Source organism: Falco punctatus (genome assembly GCF_963210335.1).
Source record: "Falco punctatus genome assembly, chromosome: 1".
Lineage (NCBI taxonomy): Eukaryota > Metazoa > Chordata > Aves > Falconiformes > Falconidae > Falco > Falco punctatus.
In genome coordinates this window covers 68,854,552-68,877,856 of record NC_137580.1, presented here as the reverse complement: position 1 = coordinate 68,877,856, position 23,305 = coordinate 68,854,552, and the positions used below count along the sequence as shown (strand labels likewise).

Here is a 23,305-nt window from a genome sequence, read left to right as displayed (position 1 = left end):
GCAGGTGTACAGAAGCTGCACTTGGCTAGAAAAAAAACAATTGGATGCAGAAGCAAAGGAACAAACAATAGCACTGTCTTCAGACAGATTTCAAGTTGCATGGCTGTAATAAGGATCAAAAATTTCAATGCTGCAGTGACAGGTGACCTTGTCTGACACATTACTCTACAATTCTTTCAGTATCTTGGAATAAAAAATTTCTCTAGACAGTTCCCCACAGCCAATATAGTTTACTACATCTGGATGACATTGCTGTTTTCAGCATACATGCAGCAGTTATCTTGCTGTTGGAAAGGAAAAGCAACAATTTAAACTACTCTTGAGCCTGAATGCCCACAAGCAGCAGTTAGCATATCAAAAATTAAATGGTCCAGGCCCTTCCTTGGTAAAAGCACATCAACCATTTGCACCAGGGTTCAGAAATGCTGGGAAAAGAATGACTTTTGTTTGTATGTAATGAAACCAAATACAATGTCCAAAGACCAGTAGTAGTTTGTGGTCTTTTGCCTTCATCCATAAATGAGATGTCTGAGGACTGAGAAATTAAGAATGCATCCAGATGAAAAGTTCTGTAGCAGAGGGTGTTACAAAGATACAATTCAAGTAGAAAGGGCGTATCTATGTGAGAACAACAGTAGGTGTGTTCGCAGCCTATACATAAACAAGAGAAGCTGAGAGGGGAATTATGGGAAGTAGAACTGTCATAGTGCCTGTAGTTATGTAGCCATCTGGACCAGTTCATACAACACTTAAAGCAGGGAGCAATAGAGAGAAGCAGCAGTAAATACGGTGAGTTATTTCCTAAGACTTCATGAATCCTTTTCTTACTCATGACTGTAAAAATTGCTCTGACGCAGCAGTTTAGCAGAAAGATTTCATAAAAAATGCCTTCCTGTATGGAATCATGTTGTCCTGCACTGAAAAAGATAAGCAGGGAAGACACAGAATGACAAACGACTGTACAAAGAGTAAAGGTTTACTGCAAGTGAACTACCAAATGCCACATGCTATGTCTTACTGAGACAGACGACCAAATAGATTACAGGAAGACTTCAATGTTGGCCAAGCTCCGACAGTGAAGTGGGCTTTAAACAGTTTTATGAGGTGTGCCAGGGGTGTTTAACAGCAGACATCTCTCAAACTAAACAAAATGTTTAAGACATCTGGACTGGCCCCAACATCAGGTTAGGATATTGGCCAATGACAGAAGGACAGGAATTCACACTATATAATGGAAATAGTCTGACGAAGGCTACTATGCAAAAACAGAGATACAAAACAATAAAGGAACAGACCAGCAGAAGACTGAAGATTATTTCATAGCTAGATGACAACCATGTATAGAAGATGCATAAAAGGACAGGTTTACAAAACTGCAGTGATCAGCCTAGAGGAGAAACTTCTTAGAAATACACGGAGATGAAGAACTTGTGCCACCAACACAATGTCTAACAACATTCAATTTTTGAAGGAAAAGTATTTTTTTGGCTTTTCTATATTGTATTTTTTGTTAAAATCTTTCTAAAACAGACTCAATAGACATTTAGCAATCTCAAATACTAGTGAAACTTACCTCCTTTATCCTAACCCTGTGTTTCACAGAAGTAATATGCAAGTATTGAAGCTCAGTATGCATTAGTAAAGATCATGCTGTTTAACTCTCTAGCTGGGTGGTAACTACAAGCTACTTCAGCTGTTTCCCAGACATAACAGGTATAAATTTGTAAAAAAACTCTGCCATCAGAAACTCTGACCAGACTAAATGCTTGCAAGACTGATCAGTTTCTAAAGAGCCATAATTAGAACACCTGTGTATTAGCGTAGCCTCTTGTTAGCCTTCAGGATATTTTTAAGGCAATAATATGAATTAACTTAGAATTTCTGTTTTTGAAATATAAGGCAAGTAACCTTGAAAAGGAGTACCTGTTACCATGAGAAAAGGATGAAAGCTTCTCATTTGACCTGTTTGTTCCTAGACCAGTAACAGAAAAACTTTGGGTAAAGCTTAATGTAGATAAGATACCTAGATCTGCCTAAAGAGTATTCTGAACCATGTAACATCCACAAACTACCCCAAAGAAAGAAACATATTATTCAAGACTGGAATGTTATTTATTTCCCACAAATACAGCAACCATAAATGGGAAGAATAATAACCATTTTGCTTATGTACCCATGCTTAAACCTGCTTTCATTTCTAAATGAAATTTCTAATAGATATGAAGCATTCAGTGTTAACTGTAAGTTAAGTCTTATGTTAGCATTTCACAGTGCAAAACTAGTAGGTTAAAGTATCTATCAGGCCAACCTTGTCAAAATAAATTTTTAAATGAGTTCAAGTTTGCTGTATAATTAACGTACTCAAAAGTTGAGGAGAAAAGTTCCCTTATTCCGTGAAAAAAACTTTCTAACAGCCCCCATCTGAATTTACACATGAAAGTATTTAAGTACTACATTCCTAAATACCCTATTTTTATAACAAAACACCTGAACTCCCATCATCTTTAAGATTTTCTAGGTTTGTGTCATTTCAGGGTTACATTCCCAGCAGACACGCTTGTGGTTTATACTCTTATCAGCTTACACGATTGCTGAATTTGTTTCCTTAGAACTATGCTATGGTATGCTATGCTGGTGAGAGGGGGGGAAAAAAAAAAAAAAAAAAAAAAAAAAAAGTGTTTTGAGGGGTTTTTTAAGCATAAGCACTGAAAAACCAGCAAGAGGTTGTCTGGCTCCTTGGCTTACTCTCAAGCCAAACGATATGTGACTAGCCTATCTCCTACAGATGCTTGTCTAGACTTTTTAAATTTTTGCAGTGACAGAAGTTTTACCTGATACACCCCTGACGGGTACTTAGCCCTTTACCACCATTTTCAGAATACAGACAACATTCTTCACATACAATGTGAGCTTTTCCCAGTTAGGATACCTGTCCCTCCTGAACAGGTTTTACCCTTCAATGCTAACAATCCAGTTCTGAAATTTATTCCAAGCTTGCAATATCAACAAAGTGTTAGCTTTCGGTAGAAACACTACTCTAGCTCTCCATGTTTGGTTTTGATCATTTTGTTGATTTCTACTAAACTCTAGCTCTCAGTATATTAAGAACAAATAAATTTGGACAGACAGAATCAAATACATCATGCAGATTTATATAGCCAAGAGTTTAAGTTCTTTGAATATGGGAAAGTAAACCAAAGGGAACTGACAGCCATCCTGAAGTATGACAGCACTAAGGATTCACTTAAACAGACCTTGTTTCTCAGCCTGTATTTTGAAAGAAAGATTATTCTAGCTCTCAGCCTACACTGCCATTCCAATACTATATTTAAGCAGGTAGGTGTATCTCTACTGACAGCACTGGAAATACACACCTACAAAATGTATCTTAACAGCACTGGATATACACACCTACAAAACGTATCTACAACCATTTAGAGATGTGCTGCTAATACACATTTTAATCAAGGGATTTTAATACTGCAGTGTTTGTGCAATGCATTTTAAAATCCTCCTCACTTAACAATTAGAGAACTAAAGATTATTGAGAAGTCCATTTATACCTGTACAGGCAAACATGCACATTCAGCACAACAAAGATATAGACAGATATCCTATTAGACACCTTTCCCTGTCAGCAATATTTTTCCATAATTATAAAAGGGGGAAACCCCCCACAAACATCTAGTGCACACTCTTGCTTTCTAAGCTGTAGTCTAATCCTGAACCAATTGTTATGGTCATAATTTTAATGAAACCAAAACCACACCCACCCCCTACTCCCCTCAACAAAAACCCCGACACAACCCCCCAAAAAAACCAACAGGGAAATATTTTCCCAAGACACTTTTGTAAAGAGTAGAACAAAAAAAAAAAATAGTAATTCACCAAATCTAGAAGCAAAGCTCAAATAAGAGTGGCCTGCTTTTTGTCCTTCCACCCCTAGAAATACTAGTATGTTTGACAGTCTACCTTCTTGTACTTTGATTTTATTCCAGTGTAAAGGTCTACAAAATCCTATATGACTAACAGGTGGATTATTCCATTCTCTGAAGTCCCCTTTAGCTATGAAGAGTACCTACAGGTTACATCAGGAAACACGAGAAATAACCTGTGCATGACGCTGATCTTAAGACACGCACTAGGAAAGTTTTACAGAGGAACTCACTTTTTATGAACCCTTTCCATTAAATACCACCTGAGACAGACAGTCCTTTACTAAAAGATATATATTTGATTTTCTTCTGTCAATGAAAACTACAGACTAGCAAGAACACTAATACGAATAAATATAGGATTTTGGCATTTTTTTTCCCTTAGTGCGTTGCCTACCACAGCACTTCTCTTTAGTCTGAAGAGGGCAGAATCTATAAATAGAACTGTATTTTGTTCATGTCACTACAAGTGGAAAACATTTATAATTAAAGAACTTACAGCTTCAGGTAAAATGACATCAACCTTACAATGTTTGACACTATAGAAGAGCCTTGGTGAGCAAGTGCGCCTTAACAAATTGCTCTGCTTCTGTACTGAAGCCAGCTCCCAAACCAATAGCTGTAAGCCAAGAACAAAGGAAGGACAAAAAACCAACCCAACCCAAAAATGTCAAGGGGGGGGGAATTAAAAATGTAAGGGGAGGGGGGAAGAAAAAAAGAGAAAATGAATGGGGGACAAAAAGGAAGATGGAAAAAAAAAAAAAAGAAAAAAGGAAGAGGGGGAGGAAGGAAGGAAAACCCCACTTATTAACAGCTACACATTTTCTGCATCATAAATGACACTATTTAGCAACAATAATCTCCAGGAATTGTACTATGAAACACATCTGCACCTACAAAAAGCCATCTAACATAGCAAAGATGAGGAATATGTTTTTAGACGATGTTTCCATAAATACCAACCTGACCTACATCTTTCAAGAAAACCAGAATATTTTTTTTTAAATTCTGTTGTCTTTTAGTATTTCAAATCCATTTTTTTTGTGTCATAGTTACAGCACCATTATCATGTGCATCACATGATAGACACCAAATTGCTGTTTTTCTTCAGCTATACAGCAAGTTGAAAAAGCAGTCCGCCTTCACTAACTCCATGATAAGTCACCTTGCAGTGTCACCTTCCATAAGGGACAGTTTTGAACTTGGGCAAGGTACAACAAAGCCACACATCAAAATTCCTTTGATAAAGTTATGAAAAATTTTCCTTTTAAAATTAGTGTTATAACTTCTATTCCACAGAGCCTTAATCTGAGCAACAGGACATTTTCAAAACTGTATGATAAAAAGTCAAACTAATAAAACCACCGTATTACCTCTGTTTGTCTACTGCTCACTGGCATATGGAAGACCTCACTATTATCTCCTTCAGCCTTTTCAAAGTTGGTGTTTTGATCTCAGATAATTTTCATTATAGAAGTCATAAAACAAATGAGAACGGGTAACAAATTCAGTGTGGGCTTGGTGGCCAGTTACCATTTCTTCCTCCTACCAAATTTTAATTAACTAAATGTTCAACCACTAGAAATTCTGGCACAATAGAAGTGTATGAATCACAGATGTGGGTAGGCAAAGAATTTTCAGGAAGAAAAACAACAGAAAATAACACACTAGCTACCTAGGGTCAGATACGTGTCTAAAGTAGAGCTCTCTGATGTGTGTAATTCCGTTGCTGTCAGCAGAAAATACTCCGTTCAAGACCTCGCTGTACAATTTTATTAGTGTAGAATTTCCACTATTTTCTAATCTTTAATCCATTTCTGAGCTGGATGTAATCCTTATAAGGATCACCATTATGGGATTCAGCATTTCTGCATGTCGCTACAATGGCAACCAATGTAACTGTTTCTCCCACGTTAGCAAATCACAGAACCATTTAGGTTGGAAAAGACCTTTGAGATAATCAAGTCCAACCATCTATCCAGGACTGCCAAGTTCATCACTAAACTATGTCCCTAAGCACCACATCTATGCGTCTTTTAAATACCTCCAGGGATGGTGATTCTCCCACCTTCCTGGTTCCAATGATTGACTACCATTTCAGCAAAGAAATTTTTCCTAACATTCAATCTAAACCTCCCCTGCTGCCACTTGAGGCCATTTGCTCGTCCTGTCATTTGTTGTCCGGAAGAAGAGACCTACCCCACCGCCAACAACCTACTTACATGTAGTTATAGAGCCCAGTAAGATCCCCTGAGTCTCCTCCCCAGTTCCCTCAACCGCTCCTCATAAGTCTTGTTCTCCAGACCCTTCACCAGCTTCGTTGCCCTTCTCTGGACACACTCCAGCACCTCTACGTCCTTCTTGAAGCAAGGGGCCCAAAAGTGAACACAGGATTCAAGGTGCAGCCTCACCAGTGCCAACTACAAAGGTACAATCGCTTCCCCTATCCTGCTGGCCACGCTGTTTTGGATACAAGCCAGGGTGCTGTTGGCCTCCTTGGCCACCTGGGCACACTGCTGGCTCATGTTCAGCCGGCTGTTGACCAGCACCCCCAGGTCCTTTTCCCCCAGGCAGTTTCCAGCTGCTCTGCCCCAAGCCTGTAGCCTTGTGTGGGGTTGGTGTGACCCAAGTGCAGGACCCGGCACTTCTCCTTGTTGAACCTCATACACTTGGCCTCGGTCCAGCCTGTGCAGATCCCTCTGCAGAGCCTTCCTGCCCTCAAGCAGATAAATGCTCTTCCCAACTTGGTGTTGTCTGCAGACTTGCTGAGGGTGCACTCGATTCCCTCATCCAGGTCATTGATAAAGACATTAAACAGGACTGGCCCCAACACTGAGCCCTGGGGTATACCATTTGTGACCGGCCAACAGCTGTGTATAGCTCCTGGGCTCAGCCAGCCAGCTTTTAACCCAGCGTAGAGTACCCCTGTCCATGCCATGAGCAGCCAGTTTCTTCAGGAGAATGTTGTAGGAGACTGTGTCAAAGGCTTTTCTAGGGTCCAGGTAGACAACATCCACAGCCTTTCCCTCACCCCCTGGGCAGGTCATGTTGTCATAGAAGGGGATCAGGTTCATCAAGCAGGACCTGCCTTTCATAGCTGGGGGATCAGGCACAGCCAGCATGGGGTTGTCCTGCACATGTTATGTGATGGCACTCAGGCTGATGTGCTCCATAACCTTCCCCAGCACTGAGGCCAGGCTGACAGGCCTGTAGCTCCCTGGATCCTCCTTCCTGCCCTTGCTGTAGATGGGTGTCACACTGGCTAACCTCCAGTCTCCTGGGACCTCCCCAGTTAGCCAGGACTGCTGATAAATGATGGAGAGTGGCTTGGTGAGCTCCTGCACCAGCTTCCTCAGTACCCTCGGGTGGGTCCCACCCAGCCCCACAGACTTGTGCAGACTGAAGTGGAGCAGCAGGCCACTGACTGTTTCCTCCTGGGCTGTGGGGACTTCATTCTCCTCCTCATCCCTGTCCTCCAGCTCCGGGGGCTGGGTACCCAGAGGGTACTTGCTGGTCTCACTGCTAAAGACTGAGGCAAAAAAGGCATTAAGTACCTCAGCCTTTTCCTCATTCCTTGTGGCAATGTTCTCCTCCGCATCCAATAAGGGATGAAGATTATCCTTGGCCCTCCTTTTGTTTCTGCTGTATTTGTAAAAACATTTGTTGTTATCTTTTATGGCATCAGCAAGCTTAAATTCTAGCTGGGCTTTTACCTTTCTTATTTTCTCCCTGCATACCCTAATGATATCCTTATATTCCTCCTGAGTGGCCTGCCCCTTATTCCAAAAGTAGTAAATTCTTCCTCCTGCCTCACCCCTTCCCAAGTTCCAGCCAAAGCTCGCTCTTCAGCCACACTAGTCTTATTCCCTGCTGGCTTGTCTTTCAGCTCATGGGGATGGCCTGCTCCTGGGCCTTTAATATTTCCTTCTTGAAGAATGTGCAGCCTTCCTGGACAACCCTTTGGCCCTTCAGGACTGCCTCCCAAGGGACTCTGTCAACCAGGCTCCTAAACAGGCCAAAATTGGCCCTCCAGAAGTCTGAGGTAGTGGTTCTGCTGACTCCCCTTTCCTTACTTCTCTGAGAATCTAAACCTCTCATTATTTTCTGATCGCTCTGCCCAAGACAGCCTCCAACCACCACATCACCCCCCAGTCCTTCCCCGTTTGTAAACAGCAGGTCCTGTGGGGCGTCTCCCCTGGCTGGCTCCATGACCAGCTGCAGCAGGAAGCTGTCTTCCGCACACTCCAGGAACCTCCTAGACTGTTTCTAAAGAAACTGTTCCTTGGAGAATCATTTATTTTTGTGGTTGATCTTTGACTACATGTCACATCTTAAAGTTACATGCCTGTGTCTCACAAAGTAGAATTCTCTGTGTTTTCCACTTCAAGCATTCTACTGTAGCTCCTCACTGCACTGGATTGCTTTTCCACAGCCAGTCTTTCTGGACTTCCTATCTGAGGCCAAGGTTCTCCCCTTTGAAGCTCTTACTAGCCTGGAGTCAGCAAAAAGACACATTCCTGAGGGTGCACAGCATCAAAAGAATATATCTCATCTCCTCCAAAATAACAGAAGATGAGCTTGCGTGAACTAACCTAAAAGGCTTATTCAAAAGTACGTTTTTTCTCATATCTAGGCTTAGTGTTTCCCTATTCTAAAATAGCATCTGTCCCCATCTTTTTTTGTTAGCTGCCCTATCCCTTCTCAAGGCCGTAATTAATCTCTGTATGTCAGTGATGACATTGGCATGGATCTCTGGAGGAAGATGTTTGCCAGGCCCTATACTGCACCCATTCCAGGTGGGAGTGAATTGGTCTGCGGGTTCCTTCAACTGTTTGCAAAAAGCTGTGCGTATCTGGATCTTTCCTTCATGGGTTTGTTTCTAACAAAAGGTGCTGGCGACTTTGTACTATTTGTAATTAACTCAGTAATCAAGCCAAGCTACAGTAATCATATATTTTTGAGTTACATAATGTACATTATCACACAAACTTATGGCAGAATGCTAAAAGACTGAGCTATAAGCAAAACTGCAAGTTTTAAAGTAAAGTCACTTATACATTTGGCCCTGAATGAATGAAAGAGCCTTCTGGGCTGCAAATTTGCTGACATCTAAGAGGAAGATGTACCCAAACTGTCTTAGTACAAGTCAGTACTGGTCTGAAAGCAGGTTCCTTGAGTCCTCCAGGACTCGCATCATAGCGGTGCCACCCTGACCATCCTCATTTTCCTGCCACAGTCTCCTGCTACTTGTCAGTCTTAGGCAAAGGAAAAACAAAGGGTATGCATAATGCATTTGCTCTCTCTGCATCACCCAAATGAGATGAGATTTAGTAAGTCTCAAAACTACACATAAAAATCAGCAATGACTGCAGGGCTGGTTTTGTTTGTCTGTCTCAAATACTACCTCTTAAATCTTAGCTCTGATATTTATATTGTTTGAATAAAGTTTATACTTAACAGAGCTTCTTAAACATGAGAAAAAAAGATATGAAGAAATGAAAGAGAATACAAAACACTTTGGGGTAGTAATTTCCTAAACAATCTAATTCTATTTAACAGTTGCTTATATGTCCCATTTTTACAGCCCCATAAGGAATGAACCATTTGTTACTACAGCAAAGGCATTTTCCACTATTCTTAATTAACCAATTATTTTATCAAATACTTCAAATATATTTCCTAATATGCTAGAACCTTGTTAAAACTATATAAAAACAATTAAAAATTTCCAATAGGCCTCCTGAAAATAACAAGTAATGCCCAACTGTACTGAGTTTATTGATAAAATACGGCCAAAGCTTTGAGACAAGCATTGGAAACAGTTTTCAGAATCAAGTAATCAACAATGGCACTGTGCCCTCTTTTTCCTCACATCATCAACCTTTTAAAATAGTAACTGAAACTGTTACATGCTGTGAACTGGAAAAAAAGCAAATTTTTTTTACTTTTTAAACTTTTTTTTAGCTTTAAATAGACATTTTCAAAAATTGCTACTGTAAAAACAAGAATTCTTAAAAAAAAGTGTTCTGCAAGACTGCAGTAAAATAGCTTTATCAGTCTGGAAAGCAAGCCACTTTCACTGGCAGCCTGAGATAAGCCATTCCAACACACAAGAAAGCTCAAAAGCCACAGGAGTTTCAGACTGTTGAGCAACAACTGATTTTTAGATTGAAATTATCGCAAACATTTTGAACATCATAATCTCTTATTTGGGGTGACCCAGTTTCAGGTGAAGGTTGTAAATTACTTTCAGAAAATTCTCAGGCATGACACATGATTTATGTTAACCAAAATAACAGAAGTCCTGTTTGGAAGACAGAGGTGACAAAAAGCATAAGTAGTCAATACTTCTTAACCAGAAATAAGATTCAGGTCAGAAAGAGAAGGCACAAGGCTATGATAATTATATGTGAAAAATTACTGATTACAGAAGTCTCAGCTAGACCAATAACACTTAACTTTTTAGTCACACTACAATTGTCGTCCATCCTCACTCTTTTTTCCTTAGTAGTCAGTTTATGATATACTTTGGATTAATCTCACAATATTCCGTTGTGCCACTGCTGACATCCAAAATATTGCAGACATCACCAACATAAAAAAATAATATGTATTCAGAAACACCATTTTACCAAAACATTTCCTACCAGGGTATCAGCAAAGTTGTCATAAACTATAATCAGCAAAAAGTACGTATATTATAACACATAGATTTTACTGATTTCATTTTAATATATAAAAAGATACATATTATGAGAACTAATGTGTTCTTACATTGACCTCAGCATAAAGTATTCAACTGCCAGTAAATCAGCTGGTTCAAGATAAATCTGAATTCATAATTTAGAACCACTCAAGAAAAAAAAAAAGGGAGAAATTACCTTAGGCAAGAAAATAAGTTAAATATTAATGAAACTATATCTAACTAAGACATACAGATCATAGATGGGGGAGGAGGGAAGGTGGAGAAAGATAGTCTTTTAGTTTAGCACTCACCTTTCAGACCATCTGAAGATACACAGTTAAATTTAATAAAAGCATTTTAAATGACTCAGCATATAGACTGAAAATGAAAAAAACCCACACCACACAGAATGGCCTAATTAAATTTCTTATAACTTGAAAAATAGAGTAGCAATTGCATAGTATATACTAAACTGAAAATAGCAGAAAAGAAAAATTTAGAAATCTGGACATATGTTCAAGGGCATACAGTAAGAGACAGAATTTGTGACAACGGTATTTACTGAAATTACAGAGCTTCATCTGTGACAACTCACTGAACTTCTGACAGACTGACTTATGCAACTATGAACTTAGCCTCAGCCTGCTTACTACCATATCCTAGACTACTGCTAACCTCTGTAAACTCTACAGTAGTGGAGACTGCCACACTTAACAAGTTTTTAAGCTTAAATGCTCTTCCAAACTTTACTCTCTCATGCAGTTCTTCTGAAAAAGAATTACTTCGTTTAAATGAATTCTAACAGAATCACAGAATGGCTGGGGTTGGAAGGGACCTCTGGAGATGATCTTGTCCAACCCCCTGCTAAGGCAGGTTCACCTACAGCAGGTTGCACAAAGCCACGTCCAGGCAGGTCTGGAATGCCTGTGCAGAAGGAGGCTCCACAACCTCTCTGGACAGCCTATCTCAGTGCTCTGTCACCCCCAAAGTAAAGACCATCTTCCTTATATTAGGGGGAACCTCCTGTGTTGCAGTTTGTGCCCATTGTCCCTTGTCCTGTTCGCTGGGCGCCACTGAAAGGAGCCTAGCCCCATTCTCTTGACACTTTAAGATATGTGTATGCATTTCTAAGATCCCCTCTCAGCCTTCTCCAAGCTAACCATGCCCAGCTCTCTCAGCCTGTCCTCGTAAGGGAGATGCCCCAGTCCCCTCATCATCTTTGTAGCCCTCCGTTGGACCCTCTCCAGTAGTTCCCTGTCTCTCTCGAACTGGGGAGCCCAGAGCTGGACACAGCACTCCAGATGCGGCCTCGCCAAGGCAGAGCAGAGGGGGAGGATAAGCTCCCTCGACCTGCTGGCCAATGATGGTACCATTGTCCCTCTTGGCCACATGGGCACACTGCTGGCTCATGGTCAGCTTGCTGTCCACCAAGGCTCCCAGGTCCTTCTCCGCAGAGCTGCCTTCCAGCAGGTCAACCCCAGCCTGTACTGGTGCAGGGGGTTGCTCCTCCCCAGGTGCAGGACCCTACACTTGCCTCTGCTGAACTTCATGAGGTTCCCCTCCACCCAGCTCTCTGGCCTGTCCAGGTCTCGCTGAATGGCAGCGCAGCCCTCTGGTGTGTCAGCCACTGCTCCCACTTTTGTATCATCAAACTTGCTGAGGGTGCACTCAGTCCCTTCATCCAGGTCATTGATGAACAAGTTGAACAGGACTGGACCCAGCACTGACCCCTGGGAACACCGGTAGCTACAGGCCTCCAGCCAGACTCTGTGCTGCTGATCACAACCTCTGAGCTCTGCCATTCAGCCCGTTCTCAATCCACCTCACTGTCCCTCCTCTAACCCACACCTCCTGAGCTTACCTACGAGGATGTTATGGCAGACAGTGCCAAAAGCCTTGCTGAGGTCAAGGTAGACAACATCCACCACTCTCCTCTCGTCTACCCAGCCAGTCATTCCATCATAGAAGGCTATGAGATTGGTCAAGCATGATTTCCCCTTGGTGAATCCATGTTGACTACTCCTAATAAACTCCTTTTCCTCCATATGCTTAGAGTTGACATCCAGGATGAGCTGTTCCATCACCTTTCCAGGGATGGAGGTGAGGCTGACAGGCCTGTAGTTTCCTGAGTGCTTCTTCCTGCCCTTTTTGGCTTTCTCCAGTCCTCAGGCACCTCTCCTGTCCTCCATGACCTTTCAAAGATGATGGAGAGTTGCTTGGTAATAACATCTGCCAGCTCCCTCAGCACTCGGGGGTGCATTCTATCAGGGCCCATGGATTTGTGGGTGTCAAGTTTGCTTAAGTGATTCTCCTCAACCACGGGAAAGAGTCTTCCTTTCTCCAGACTGTCTCTCTTGCCTCCAGGGTCTGTGAATCCTGAGGGCTGGCCTTATTACTAAAGAGTGATGCAAAGGAGGCATTCAGTAACTGCTTTCTTGTATCCTTTGCCACCAGGGCACCCACCTCATTCAGCAGCGGGCCCACATTTTCCCTAGTCATCCTTTTGCTACTGATGTACTTGAAAAAGCCCTTTTTGTTGTCCCTGATCTCCCTCACCAGATTTAATTCCATACAGACCTTAGCCTTCCTAATCACCTCCCTGCATGTTTTGACAACTTTTCTATATTCCTCCCAAGTGGCTTGTCTCTTTTTCCAGCTCCTGTAAACTTCCTTCTTCTGCCTGAGTTTTTCCAGGAGCCCCTTGCTCATCCATGCAGGCCTCCTGCCTCCTTTGCTTGATTTCTTGCTCACAGGGATACACCAACCTTGAGCTTAGAGGAAGAGATGCTGTAATATTCGCCAGCTGTCTTGGACCACTCCCACCTTCTAGAGCCTGAGCTCATGGGATTCTTCTAAATAGGTCCCTGAAGAGGCCAAAGTTAGCCCTCTTGAAGTCCAGGGCTGTAATCCTACTTACTGCCCTGCATCCTCCACACAGGATCCCAAACTCCACCATCTCATGATCACTGTAGCAAAGGCTACCCCCAATCCTCACATCCTCAGCCAGTCCTTCTTTCTTTGTTAGTACAAAGTCCAGGAACACACCTTGCCTTGTTGGCTCCTCCCCAACCTGTGTCAAAAAGTTATCATCAGTGCCTTGCAGGAAGCTCCTGGACTGCGTGTGCCTCCCTCTGTTGTCTTTCCAGCAGATATCAGGGTAGTTCAAATCCCCCATGAGAACTAGGGGCTATGATCACAAAGCTACTTCCAGCTATCTGTACAAGGCCTTATCAACTTCCTCTTCCCGATCAGGTGGCCTACAGTAAACGCCCACAACAGTGAAACCCACATTGGCCTGCCCCTTAATCCTTACCCATAAGCTCTTGACTCATTCTTTATCAACCACTAGGCAGAGCTTGATGCATTCCAGTTCTCCTCTCACATAAAGAGCAACTCCACTACCTTGCCACTGCTCTCACCGTGTCTCTGTAACTGCAATGAGATCATGGCCCTGTGACCACTCAGATCTCTAATCCTTCCTGTGTATTCCCCATGCTGCATGTGTTGGTGGACAGGCATTTCAGAGAGGGAATCAAGCACACAGGTTTCCCAGGAGGTGTGCAAGTGGATCCACCATAGCCACGCACACACCCTTTAGGTGGCTGGCCTGCTGGTGCTTATCTTGGGAGGCTACTAAGGAACATATATCACTGCTCTGTTTGGCTCTGTTTGGCCTGACTTAGTCTCCAGTTGGATGTGATGGCATGAGCACTGCCACTTTGGGACTCCACTGCCAAGTTCTTCAGTTTAAAGCCTGCCTCACAAAGTTAGCCAAAGATTCCCTTATCTCTTCTAGACAGGTGGATCCCATCCCTCCCTAACAGGTCACTGTCATCAAAGCACGTCCCATTGTCATAAAAGCCAAAACCCTCACGATGGCACCAGCCACAAAGCCAGAAGTTGATTTGCATATGTCTATTTCTGGCTGCACCCTTTCCTCTAACTGGTAAAATGGAAGCAAAAATAACTTGGGCACCAATATTTTTCACTTGCACCGCTATGGCTTTATAGTACTCCTGGATTCTGCCTAGATTCTAGCTTGTGGCATCATTTGTGCCCACATTAAAGCAGTGGATAATGGTCTGTCCTTCTCACAGGTTGGGGCACCGTGTCAGACCTTAACTCCTGAACACAGCACACCTCACATGACTCCCTGTCAGGCCGGCAGGTGGATGCCTCAGTGCCCCTTAGCAGAGAGTCACCCACTATGAGCACTCGTCATTTCTTAAGTATGAATTACTGAATTGCACACATGGTGTTCAAACAGAGCCCGCTGAATCTATTATTAGCCCAACAATTACCCAAAAGTTACAGTTACTTTAAGAAAGTCCACACAATGAAAACAGTGTCACCACTTAACTAAGACCTATATTATGTTAGTATAATCCTGGGTTGGAGAGGGGGAATTAATACAAGAACGTAAGTATGTTCTGGGTGCAGTAGCCTTCCAATTCATATGTTATGGAAATATTAGTCCATCACAAATGGAAACACATCTTTCAGTTGACAGGGCTTACTCAGTTCAAATGCATTCTACTGACTCACTAGAAACTTGCTCAGAAAGAAGACCCAATCTTCATGGTTAACTGCAATTTTCTTTTTTTTCTTTTCAACACTTGCTTTTATGGGTAGGTCAACTATCTCCCACTGAACAAGACGACAGAACTTCTGTGCAATGATCGTGTAGCCTGCAATCCAATTTTGAAGGTTCTTTTGAAAGCTTTACATTTTGAATGGAAACCAATTTAACACAGAACAATTCCAATAGCTTCTATACTGCTTTCCCTAATCCTTTTACATTAACTGTTTCCACACCAAAAGTTTAATTATTTTTGAAAGGAAAACAGGCTAGCACCAGCATCAAAGTGGAAAAGCACTGTTCAGAATAGCACTGCATTTTTTTCACTATGAAATCACTATCAACTGCATTGTTTCTATACATTGCATGTCTACAAAACAGTTGCTTATGAATTATTTAAATTGTTCTAAATTTCACAAGAAAGTGCTCCAACCTTCACCTGGAAATAATAACAAGCTCACCCAATTCTTGCTGATGACAGCAAAAAGACTTCTAACTTCATCAAGCTATAGTCACACTCTGACAGTTAATTTGCCTAAATCCATGATTTCAAAACACATGTAAGATTTTCAGTACATATTCATGTGCAAGTACATACTTTCTTCAGCAACACACAGGGGAAGACAGAAAAAGGGAAGAAATAGTTTTTTCTGTACCTGGCAAGTCTGAAAAAAGGAGAATGCATTCATTGAATCCATTAGCCAGAAGACGATCCCTCAGCTGTTGAAGTATTGCAACTCCAATACAGAACGGGAAGGAGGAATTTCCAAGCAGTAATGTATCCCACAAGTGAAAAATTTTGTGCAAAGGAAAGACATCTGCACAATGAACAAGCACAATATAAAAACCACACTCTATAAGCATATAAGTTGATAAAAACATATACACACACACACACACACACACACTTCTAAGGAGTTGCATATATACTTTCTTCCTCTCCAGTTCTGGGGTTATTTCTTTGTTATTTGGGAGCAAAAAGGGCTCAAGCTGTTTAGAAACAGATTTGCCTTCTATGCAGTTTGAATATTCTGGAAATCATCAGTGCGTTCTTTCATGATTAAATACTCAGAAACACGCAGGTTTTCATATTTCAAACACACAAAATCAGGCAATTTATTTTTCTTTTGGTATGGTGCAATTGTACATTAGGATATGCATTTCATTTTTTCCAATAGTATGAAGACATTGATGAATTAATAAACTCAACTACTTAAAATTATGTAAGAAAATTAACAAAATAGAGCAAAAACTGGCAGAATAAAGGAAAGACACGGAGAAAGGCCTGTTAAAAATAGCAACACTTTATATATAAAGCTGAAGGTGGCTCTCCTAAAATAAGCTATCCTCCAACTAAATAGTTTTAACATTTATTGCAATTCATTGCCAAGAAAATCATCTCCTTGGCTTTCCAAAGGTACTGATTCTCATGAAAGTTTTAGAATGGACAACTTCAAGAACCAGTGCTTTACAGTCAAGATCTTCAGAAACTGCAATCAAGACTCTCACATTAAATTATTTGATATTTCATCAGAGAAATAATTCATCAGCTCTTTCCGTACTGCCACTTTTCTTTTTTTTCAAAGACTGCCAATGTTGACATGACATGAAAAAAAAATAATCACAGAGATCTTTGAGCAAAGATTTTTAATTGCTTTCTAGACTTTATTAACTTCATCCTCTTTCACTAAAAGCTCACCAAATTATAAAGGTCTTGTTGTTCCTAACATACATGAACATGCATCTTGGTAAAATACCGCTAGTAGAATAACAATGCGTCAAGATGCAATAAAAAAAGCTTGTTTTCTTGGTCTTCAAAAACGAAGTTACTCTCTCTCTGACATTATTTGGGTGAGGGCAAGGGAAGGCGGTAAGGTATGGGTTGTTTTTTTCAACTATTATTGTATCTTTTCCCAGTAGATAACAGCTTCCTTTGCATACCCCCTAAATACTGTATATGTAAAATAATCCAGTTCAAATTTAATATTATTTTTTTTTAAAGCTAATTATTATCATATCAGAGCAGTAAGTATGTGACAGGCACTGTTGAGACTTAAACCACAACACACATCCTTGCAAATTACAAGCGATCTACTGAATGATAGACACATCAAACCAATTGGGAAGGCTTTAGCTGAAAAAGTGAGAAAAATTATGCTTAAGAAATAGAAGAACATTTAATCAGAGAAAAAGAATGCATACTCACGTGTAAACATTGTAAGAAACCATGGAATAGCATAAAGCTGCAAAAGGTGATGATGGGGGGAAGAGAATAAAAAAAAGTTTTAAAAGCTGAAGTTGTTTGTGACAATTATGTACTACAGTAAAGATTGTCTAGCTTGGCATGAATGTATTTAAAATGGGAAATAACTGATTGGCAGAACCACTATCACACAACTTTTAGCCCCTCTAAGAAGCTTTTTTTTCTTCCCCCCACCGCCTCCCCCCACCCCCCCCACCCCAGCCCCAAGGCCCCCATTCTCATCTCTTTCAAATTCCTAGTTTGTGATACTGTATTGAAAACAATAACAAAACCAACCAACACTCTCCCCAGGCTTCGGTTTGTAAAAAATAACCACCAAAGTCTTAAAGAACTCAAAACCCTGCTCTATTAAACTGTCACTGTTCTCACCTTAGTGGAAATTAGCAAAAGGTGCCTGAACAAGGGTAAACCAACTTGATTCAATATACATTTTTGACTATGGAAAAAACCTTGGTTCTATATAAATAATTTAAAGTGCAAAACACAATCTCCATTAAAAAAAACCAACAACCATATCAACCTTTTTCTCCTATGTTGACTATGCTCCCATGCCAGGAAAAGCAGTAAGAACTATTTCATTCTCAACAGCATATAGTGTCAGTTACTAACAAGTTAAACATTTATGTTGTGCTACTGTGACCTTTAAAGGCAGGTGTTAACTGAAGACTTTGAGACTGCTTCAGTATTCCTACTACCATGAGACTATCTAAGAACTGGTGCTGCTGCAATAGCTACAGAAAACTTTTAGGTTCTGTGAACTTTCACATTCATGTCATTGTAGAGAAAAATCAGTATGCTTTAGAAGAGCTAAGCATTTATATATATATAACACCTTCAGAGTTTCTTTATTTTCAATGAAGTACTTAGTATGTTGAAGGCAACAGAATCTGTTCTTGAAACATCGAACTGCACCAAAAGTCCCCACAAATTAGGAATGCAAGAGCGAGACAATCATTGTTAAATTTTACTTAGTTGCACAGCTCATGTGCTCTGTTTTCCACTTCTGAAGATTTACAGTTAGACATAAAGCTTAATATATTACTTTTTAGCTCATAAAAAGTGCAAATTAGTCTTCCTATTAAGCTTTCCCTGGAAGTAAGCACATGAAAAGCAGAAAGCATAATTGATATTATGTTAATAAATTACTACTTATTCCATAAACACTTAACTGGGTTATGGCACCGACTAAATGATACTTATATTTGCCAAAAAGCTCTTTAGCACAGCTTGCTCTAGATTTTATTCCTGTATCTTCATCTGAGCATTTGATAGTATCTGAACCGTACTATTCATAAAACTTTAAAAGCTGTGATGACCAACTGTTCACCACTTTCAAAATTCAGGCGGCTTTTATGAAGTTTAGTCTCCAAGACACCAACAGATTTTAAGGGTTCAAAAACCAGAACAAATCCATTGCTGTCACTATTTTAATCTTAATATACAGTCATTCTACTTGCCTGGGTATATCTGTCATGCCTTCAATAGATGTCTCTACTGAATAACATACCCTGTGTTCCCTGAAATATCCTCAGCAGTGGCAGTAATCAGCTAATACCCATTTACCTGCTTGCTTGTATGCAATATCTTGCTTTCCATGCAGTAGGAAAACAAATACTTCTAATAGCCTGAGACTCCTCTTTGCTTGGAGGTACATATTAAGTGGACATCATTTTGAACTATGTTACTTCCTTGGTATTTAAAAGCAATTATTGTCTCCTTTTCATATATATGATTAAAATGTTTCACCAAAGCAGGTCCACACTTTCTCCTAATTTCACAAACACCTCTGTCTTCTATGCATCTACGTTGAAATACACAAGAAAATACACAAAATTTACAACATTGAACAGATTATTAAGAGGTAACCACAAGGCAAACCACCACTTTGCTCCAAATCATTCTCACCAAACATATGAAGTGACATGAAGAGTAGGTCAAACTATTGAAGTAGAAGGTATCAGTCCAATTTTTACTGAAGGGAATTCTCCCTCTGACTTTCATAAATCTAATATTCTAAGACAAGGAGATCTTGGTAAACCTGAAGAGGTTACAATTACTATTAAATGATCAGTCAAAGAAAAGCCACAACACTGGTGGTATTATTCCACCATGCAAGTCAAACTGAAAAACTCCAACAGATAGCTTACCAAATTCGTTTAATTAAGCGAATGAACTTTTAACATACTATTAGTCAATACTGCCCTCTAGCAATCACCGGCTGGGAGAGCATTGTGCAAGGCTTCTGTACCAACACGCTGCTGTTCAAGAAAGAGGTTTTCAACCCTTCACTGCTGAACCCTGAAACGCAATGGGGTTGTATTTATTGTTCACACTTAACTCTCCATAGCTGGGAAGCATACCTAATGTTTAATCAAAGTAGCGTTTGAACTGCTGGAACAGCCTGAGAATAAGTCACTAATGCTTCACTTTTTTTTAAAAGTGAGCTTGAGAACAGCAAAGGCATAATTATCATTTTGCTTTGCTAGTAAAATACAAGAACTTCTGTGCTTTTAAGCAAGGACTTAAGGACATTTCTTACACATGAAGAACACAGCAGTCCCCTAACATCAGTTTCCATTCAGACAATCTGAATAAATCCACAGGGTTTTTTGTGTTTTTTTTTGTTTTTTTTTTTTTTGTTTGTTTTTTTGTTACAATTGAAATCTCTTGTCCTTAGACTTGGTTTCATTTTCCATCTTTCTTTTATCCCTAGCTAAAGTCTCCAATAGTACTCTGCTAGGACAAATTCTGCTCAGTACCTGAGCTTGGAGATGCAGTTCATTGTTTTTCAACAGGGTGAAGATGTTTACGTGTCTATAGTTTGATAGGCATATTTTGAAAATAATGCATCTCACTTAGATGCACTTAGAGATATCTGCTCAAATACTGATGAAAGCCTTTTCCACGAGGATTTTTTTTTTTTTTGCCTATTATTACTGTCTGGATTGTTTCATTATTTGACTGTTCCTCCAGAAGAAGGGAGTTTTACACACTTCTGCCTACAGAGAGTAAGATTTCAGTTGTAAATACAATAGTTCTTAAAGAAATGTAGGCTCAGGGGATTTTATATTAGAAGGGATAGCAATGTGAAAATGAATGCTAGCATTTGTTGGTGGGGATGGTAGGGAGTATCAAAAGGCATGCACAAGCTTCTCACTCAATGAAAAGTCTGTAAGAATAAAGTGGCTGTCCTGTATGATTGAGATGCATCTTATGAACATGCTAAGGCAGCTACAGTGAAGCCATATACCTGGTTGCAGGATAATGAAAATGAATTCTTTAAAATTTAAGGTTTGAGTTTTCAAAACATCAAAACCACCAACATTCTTCACAAGTTCTTGTTAGTTACGCATGTATGTAACAGTTTACAAAAATCTCTAGGAAAGTTCAAAAACTCTTACGTTCACACTCCACATCTCATAGACTTACAGACCGAATAGCAACAGCTTTAAGGATAAAAAATACAATAGAAATAATCATTATTCTTGCAATCTTTTATAGAAGAACCCTCACCTGACCATTTGTCATTCAATGCAGTATGTTAAACCGGTAAACTGTCTTCATCATTATTATAAAAATAATTTATAGATGGATGACAAAAAAAATGTGTTACCATGCATTTTTTTATGTTATTTGTTAGCATGTATTTCACACTATTTTCAGTGTTCAAGACTTCATTACGTTGGAGCCTTTCCTTCTCAAAGCTGAAGTCACACTTACAGGAATACAGGAACTGGATCAGGAATAAATGGCAACATGGGTAAAAACATTCTACCTCCACAGTGATTAGCTCCTTTGCTTCAGAAGAACAGGCTAAAAACCCTGCAATGGACAGTTGTAAGATAAGTTTGTCCACCACGGTAACCTGCTACACACTTTAGGCATGCACTAGCTTAACTGACAACAGAAAGGATTTAGGAAAGGTATCATGTATTTCTTTTCTTACTGAATTGCCCAGTAAGAATCCCAGATATTGAAGAACTGTTAAGTAATCCAACCTTTCTTTCCAAGATTACTAAACTAAAAGACCATTTGACATAGCTACACAGAAAAGTGGTCAAACAAAGAAAGAAGGAATGATCCTCAGTTAAAAGGATGATCCTCAGCTACAGGGAATCCTTTTCACCCTTGGGAGCCCCCCCCCACCACCCCCTTCCTCCTTTTGCACCCCCGCCACGTCCCCCTTCCACTGTGGTCACGCTCACCAAGTAAAGTGAACCCTGGCTCCAGGTCCCCTGCACAGCGAACATGAAAAGATTTGACCCTTAGCAGGAAGGGAAACCCCTCATCTCCCCCACAATCCTCCTCCCCACCCCCCAAAACTTTAAGGCCCTGCTTTCTTTCTTAAAAGCAATTTAAAGGAAAATCTGCATTTTTTGATTTACATTTTATATTTTTGTACATATTGTTAGGAGGTCTGCTATTTTTAAGTGATTTTGGATTGACCAAAAGGGGGGCTTTGAAGCATATATCTCTCTTGTTACTGATCTCTGACTTTACTTGGGGTGTGACCAGGCCCAAACCATTATCTCAAAGGAGAATAAAACAAAACCTTTTAAAAAAATAAAACCCCCCTGAAACATTAAAAAAAAATAATTATAACTTTATTCTGAGCATTCCAGTAACCTTTTTCAATGTACTTCAGCTGTTCCATAGATCGTGGTTTGTATGAGGTGGCAAGGCCAAAGATAAAAAGTTGTTGGGTTTTTTTTTTCCTGTTTATAAAGTTGTTTATTTTCATTTATTTTTTTTGGCTTGTTTAATGTATGTGTGAAACAATGTTGTCCAACAATAAACCAGAATTTTATTTTGCTGAGTTATCCTAACAACGCTGCTGCCCCAACAGCTGCTTTTTGGTTTTATTTTCACTTGTTGAGAAAAAAAATTTTTTTTGCTCTCTACAGCTTTCTGAGGAGGGGAAGCCGAGAGGGATGTGCTGATCTCTTCTCCCTGGGATCCAGTGATAGGACACAGAGGAACAGTTCAAAGATGAGCCAGGGAAGGTTTAGACTGTTCATTTCTTTACAGAGAGGGTGGTCAAACACTGCAACAGGCTTCCGAGAGTGGCGGTCGATGCCCCAAGCTTGTCAGTGTTTAAAAGGCATTTCAACAATGCCCTTAACAACATGCTTTAATTTGGTCAGCCCTGAATCAGTCAGGCAGTTGGACTAGATGATAGTTGTAGGTCCCTTCAACTGAAAGAGTCTATTCTATAAAACCCTGATCTTCCAGCTTCATGTTCTGTCTTTGTATAAATACAGAGACACATACAAGGCTATATGTTGCCCAATCACATAAGTAATTGCTACAGAAATGTGCAAAGATGTTTTGATGACTGGGGATGTAAAGAGCATGCAGACTGAGTAATTTTTCAGATTAGATTCTATGCACCTGCACGTACCTACACAAACAATATTTGAAGAATGATCACTTTACTCACAAGATAAAAATGCCAGCAATACACCTCTTCCCCAGATTCACCACTAAGTAATTGTGTAACGGAACAAAGATGGAGTACTTCAATCACAGGATTTTTAATTCTCAGTTAGAGGAAGCCCTATTATCGACATTTCCTGCATATCGCCAAACCCAAGCTAACCTATCTACCTATGACAGCAGCTCCAACACAATGATACTAAATAACTGCAGCCAGACTTTTGACCTTTGTTAATGGCCAGCTGACAACTGTCTAGCTTCCGTAATTTGCAGCTGAAAGCTCTTTAGAAAAATATATGGCTACAGTTACCCTTTCAGTAATGTTACACACTTGCTTGTTTTTCTTCAGTTCAGAATGGTCTGCTGTCGATGACTGAATTATTCGGTAAAATATAAAAGATGTTATA

The 23,305-nt window shown here is 40.2% G+C and overlaps 1 protein-coding gene across 2 annotated transcripts in view; it reads right to left on the bottom strand.

Annotated features, from left to right (window-relative positions):
* The window catches only part of TBCK (TBC1 domain containing kinase), a 117,810-nt gene that overhangs the window by 39,092 nt on the left and 55,413 nt on the right, over positions 1-23,305 (bottom strand). For both annotated transcript variants that reach the window (XM_080374031.1, XM_080374032.1), the window contains exons 21-22: positions 17,406-17,442; positions 15,856-16,017 (exon numbers count right to left, since the gene is read on the bottom strand). In XM_080374031.1, coding sequence (XP_080230157.1) covers positions 15,856-16,017; positions 17,406-17,442 — 199 coding nt within the window. The remainder of the gene's footprint in view (positions 1-15,855; positions 16,018-17,405; positions 17,443-23,305) is intronic.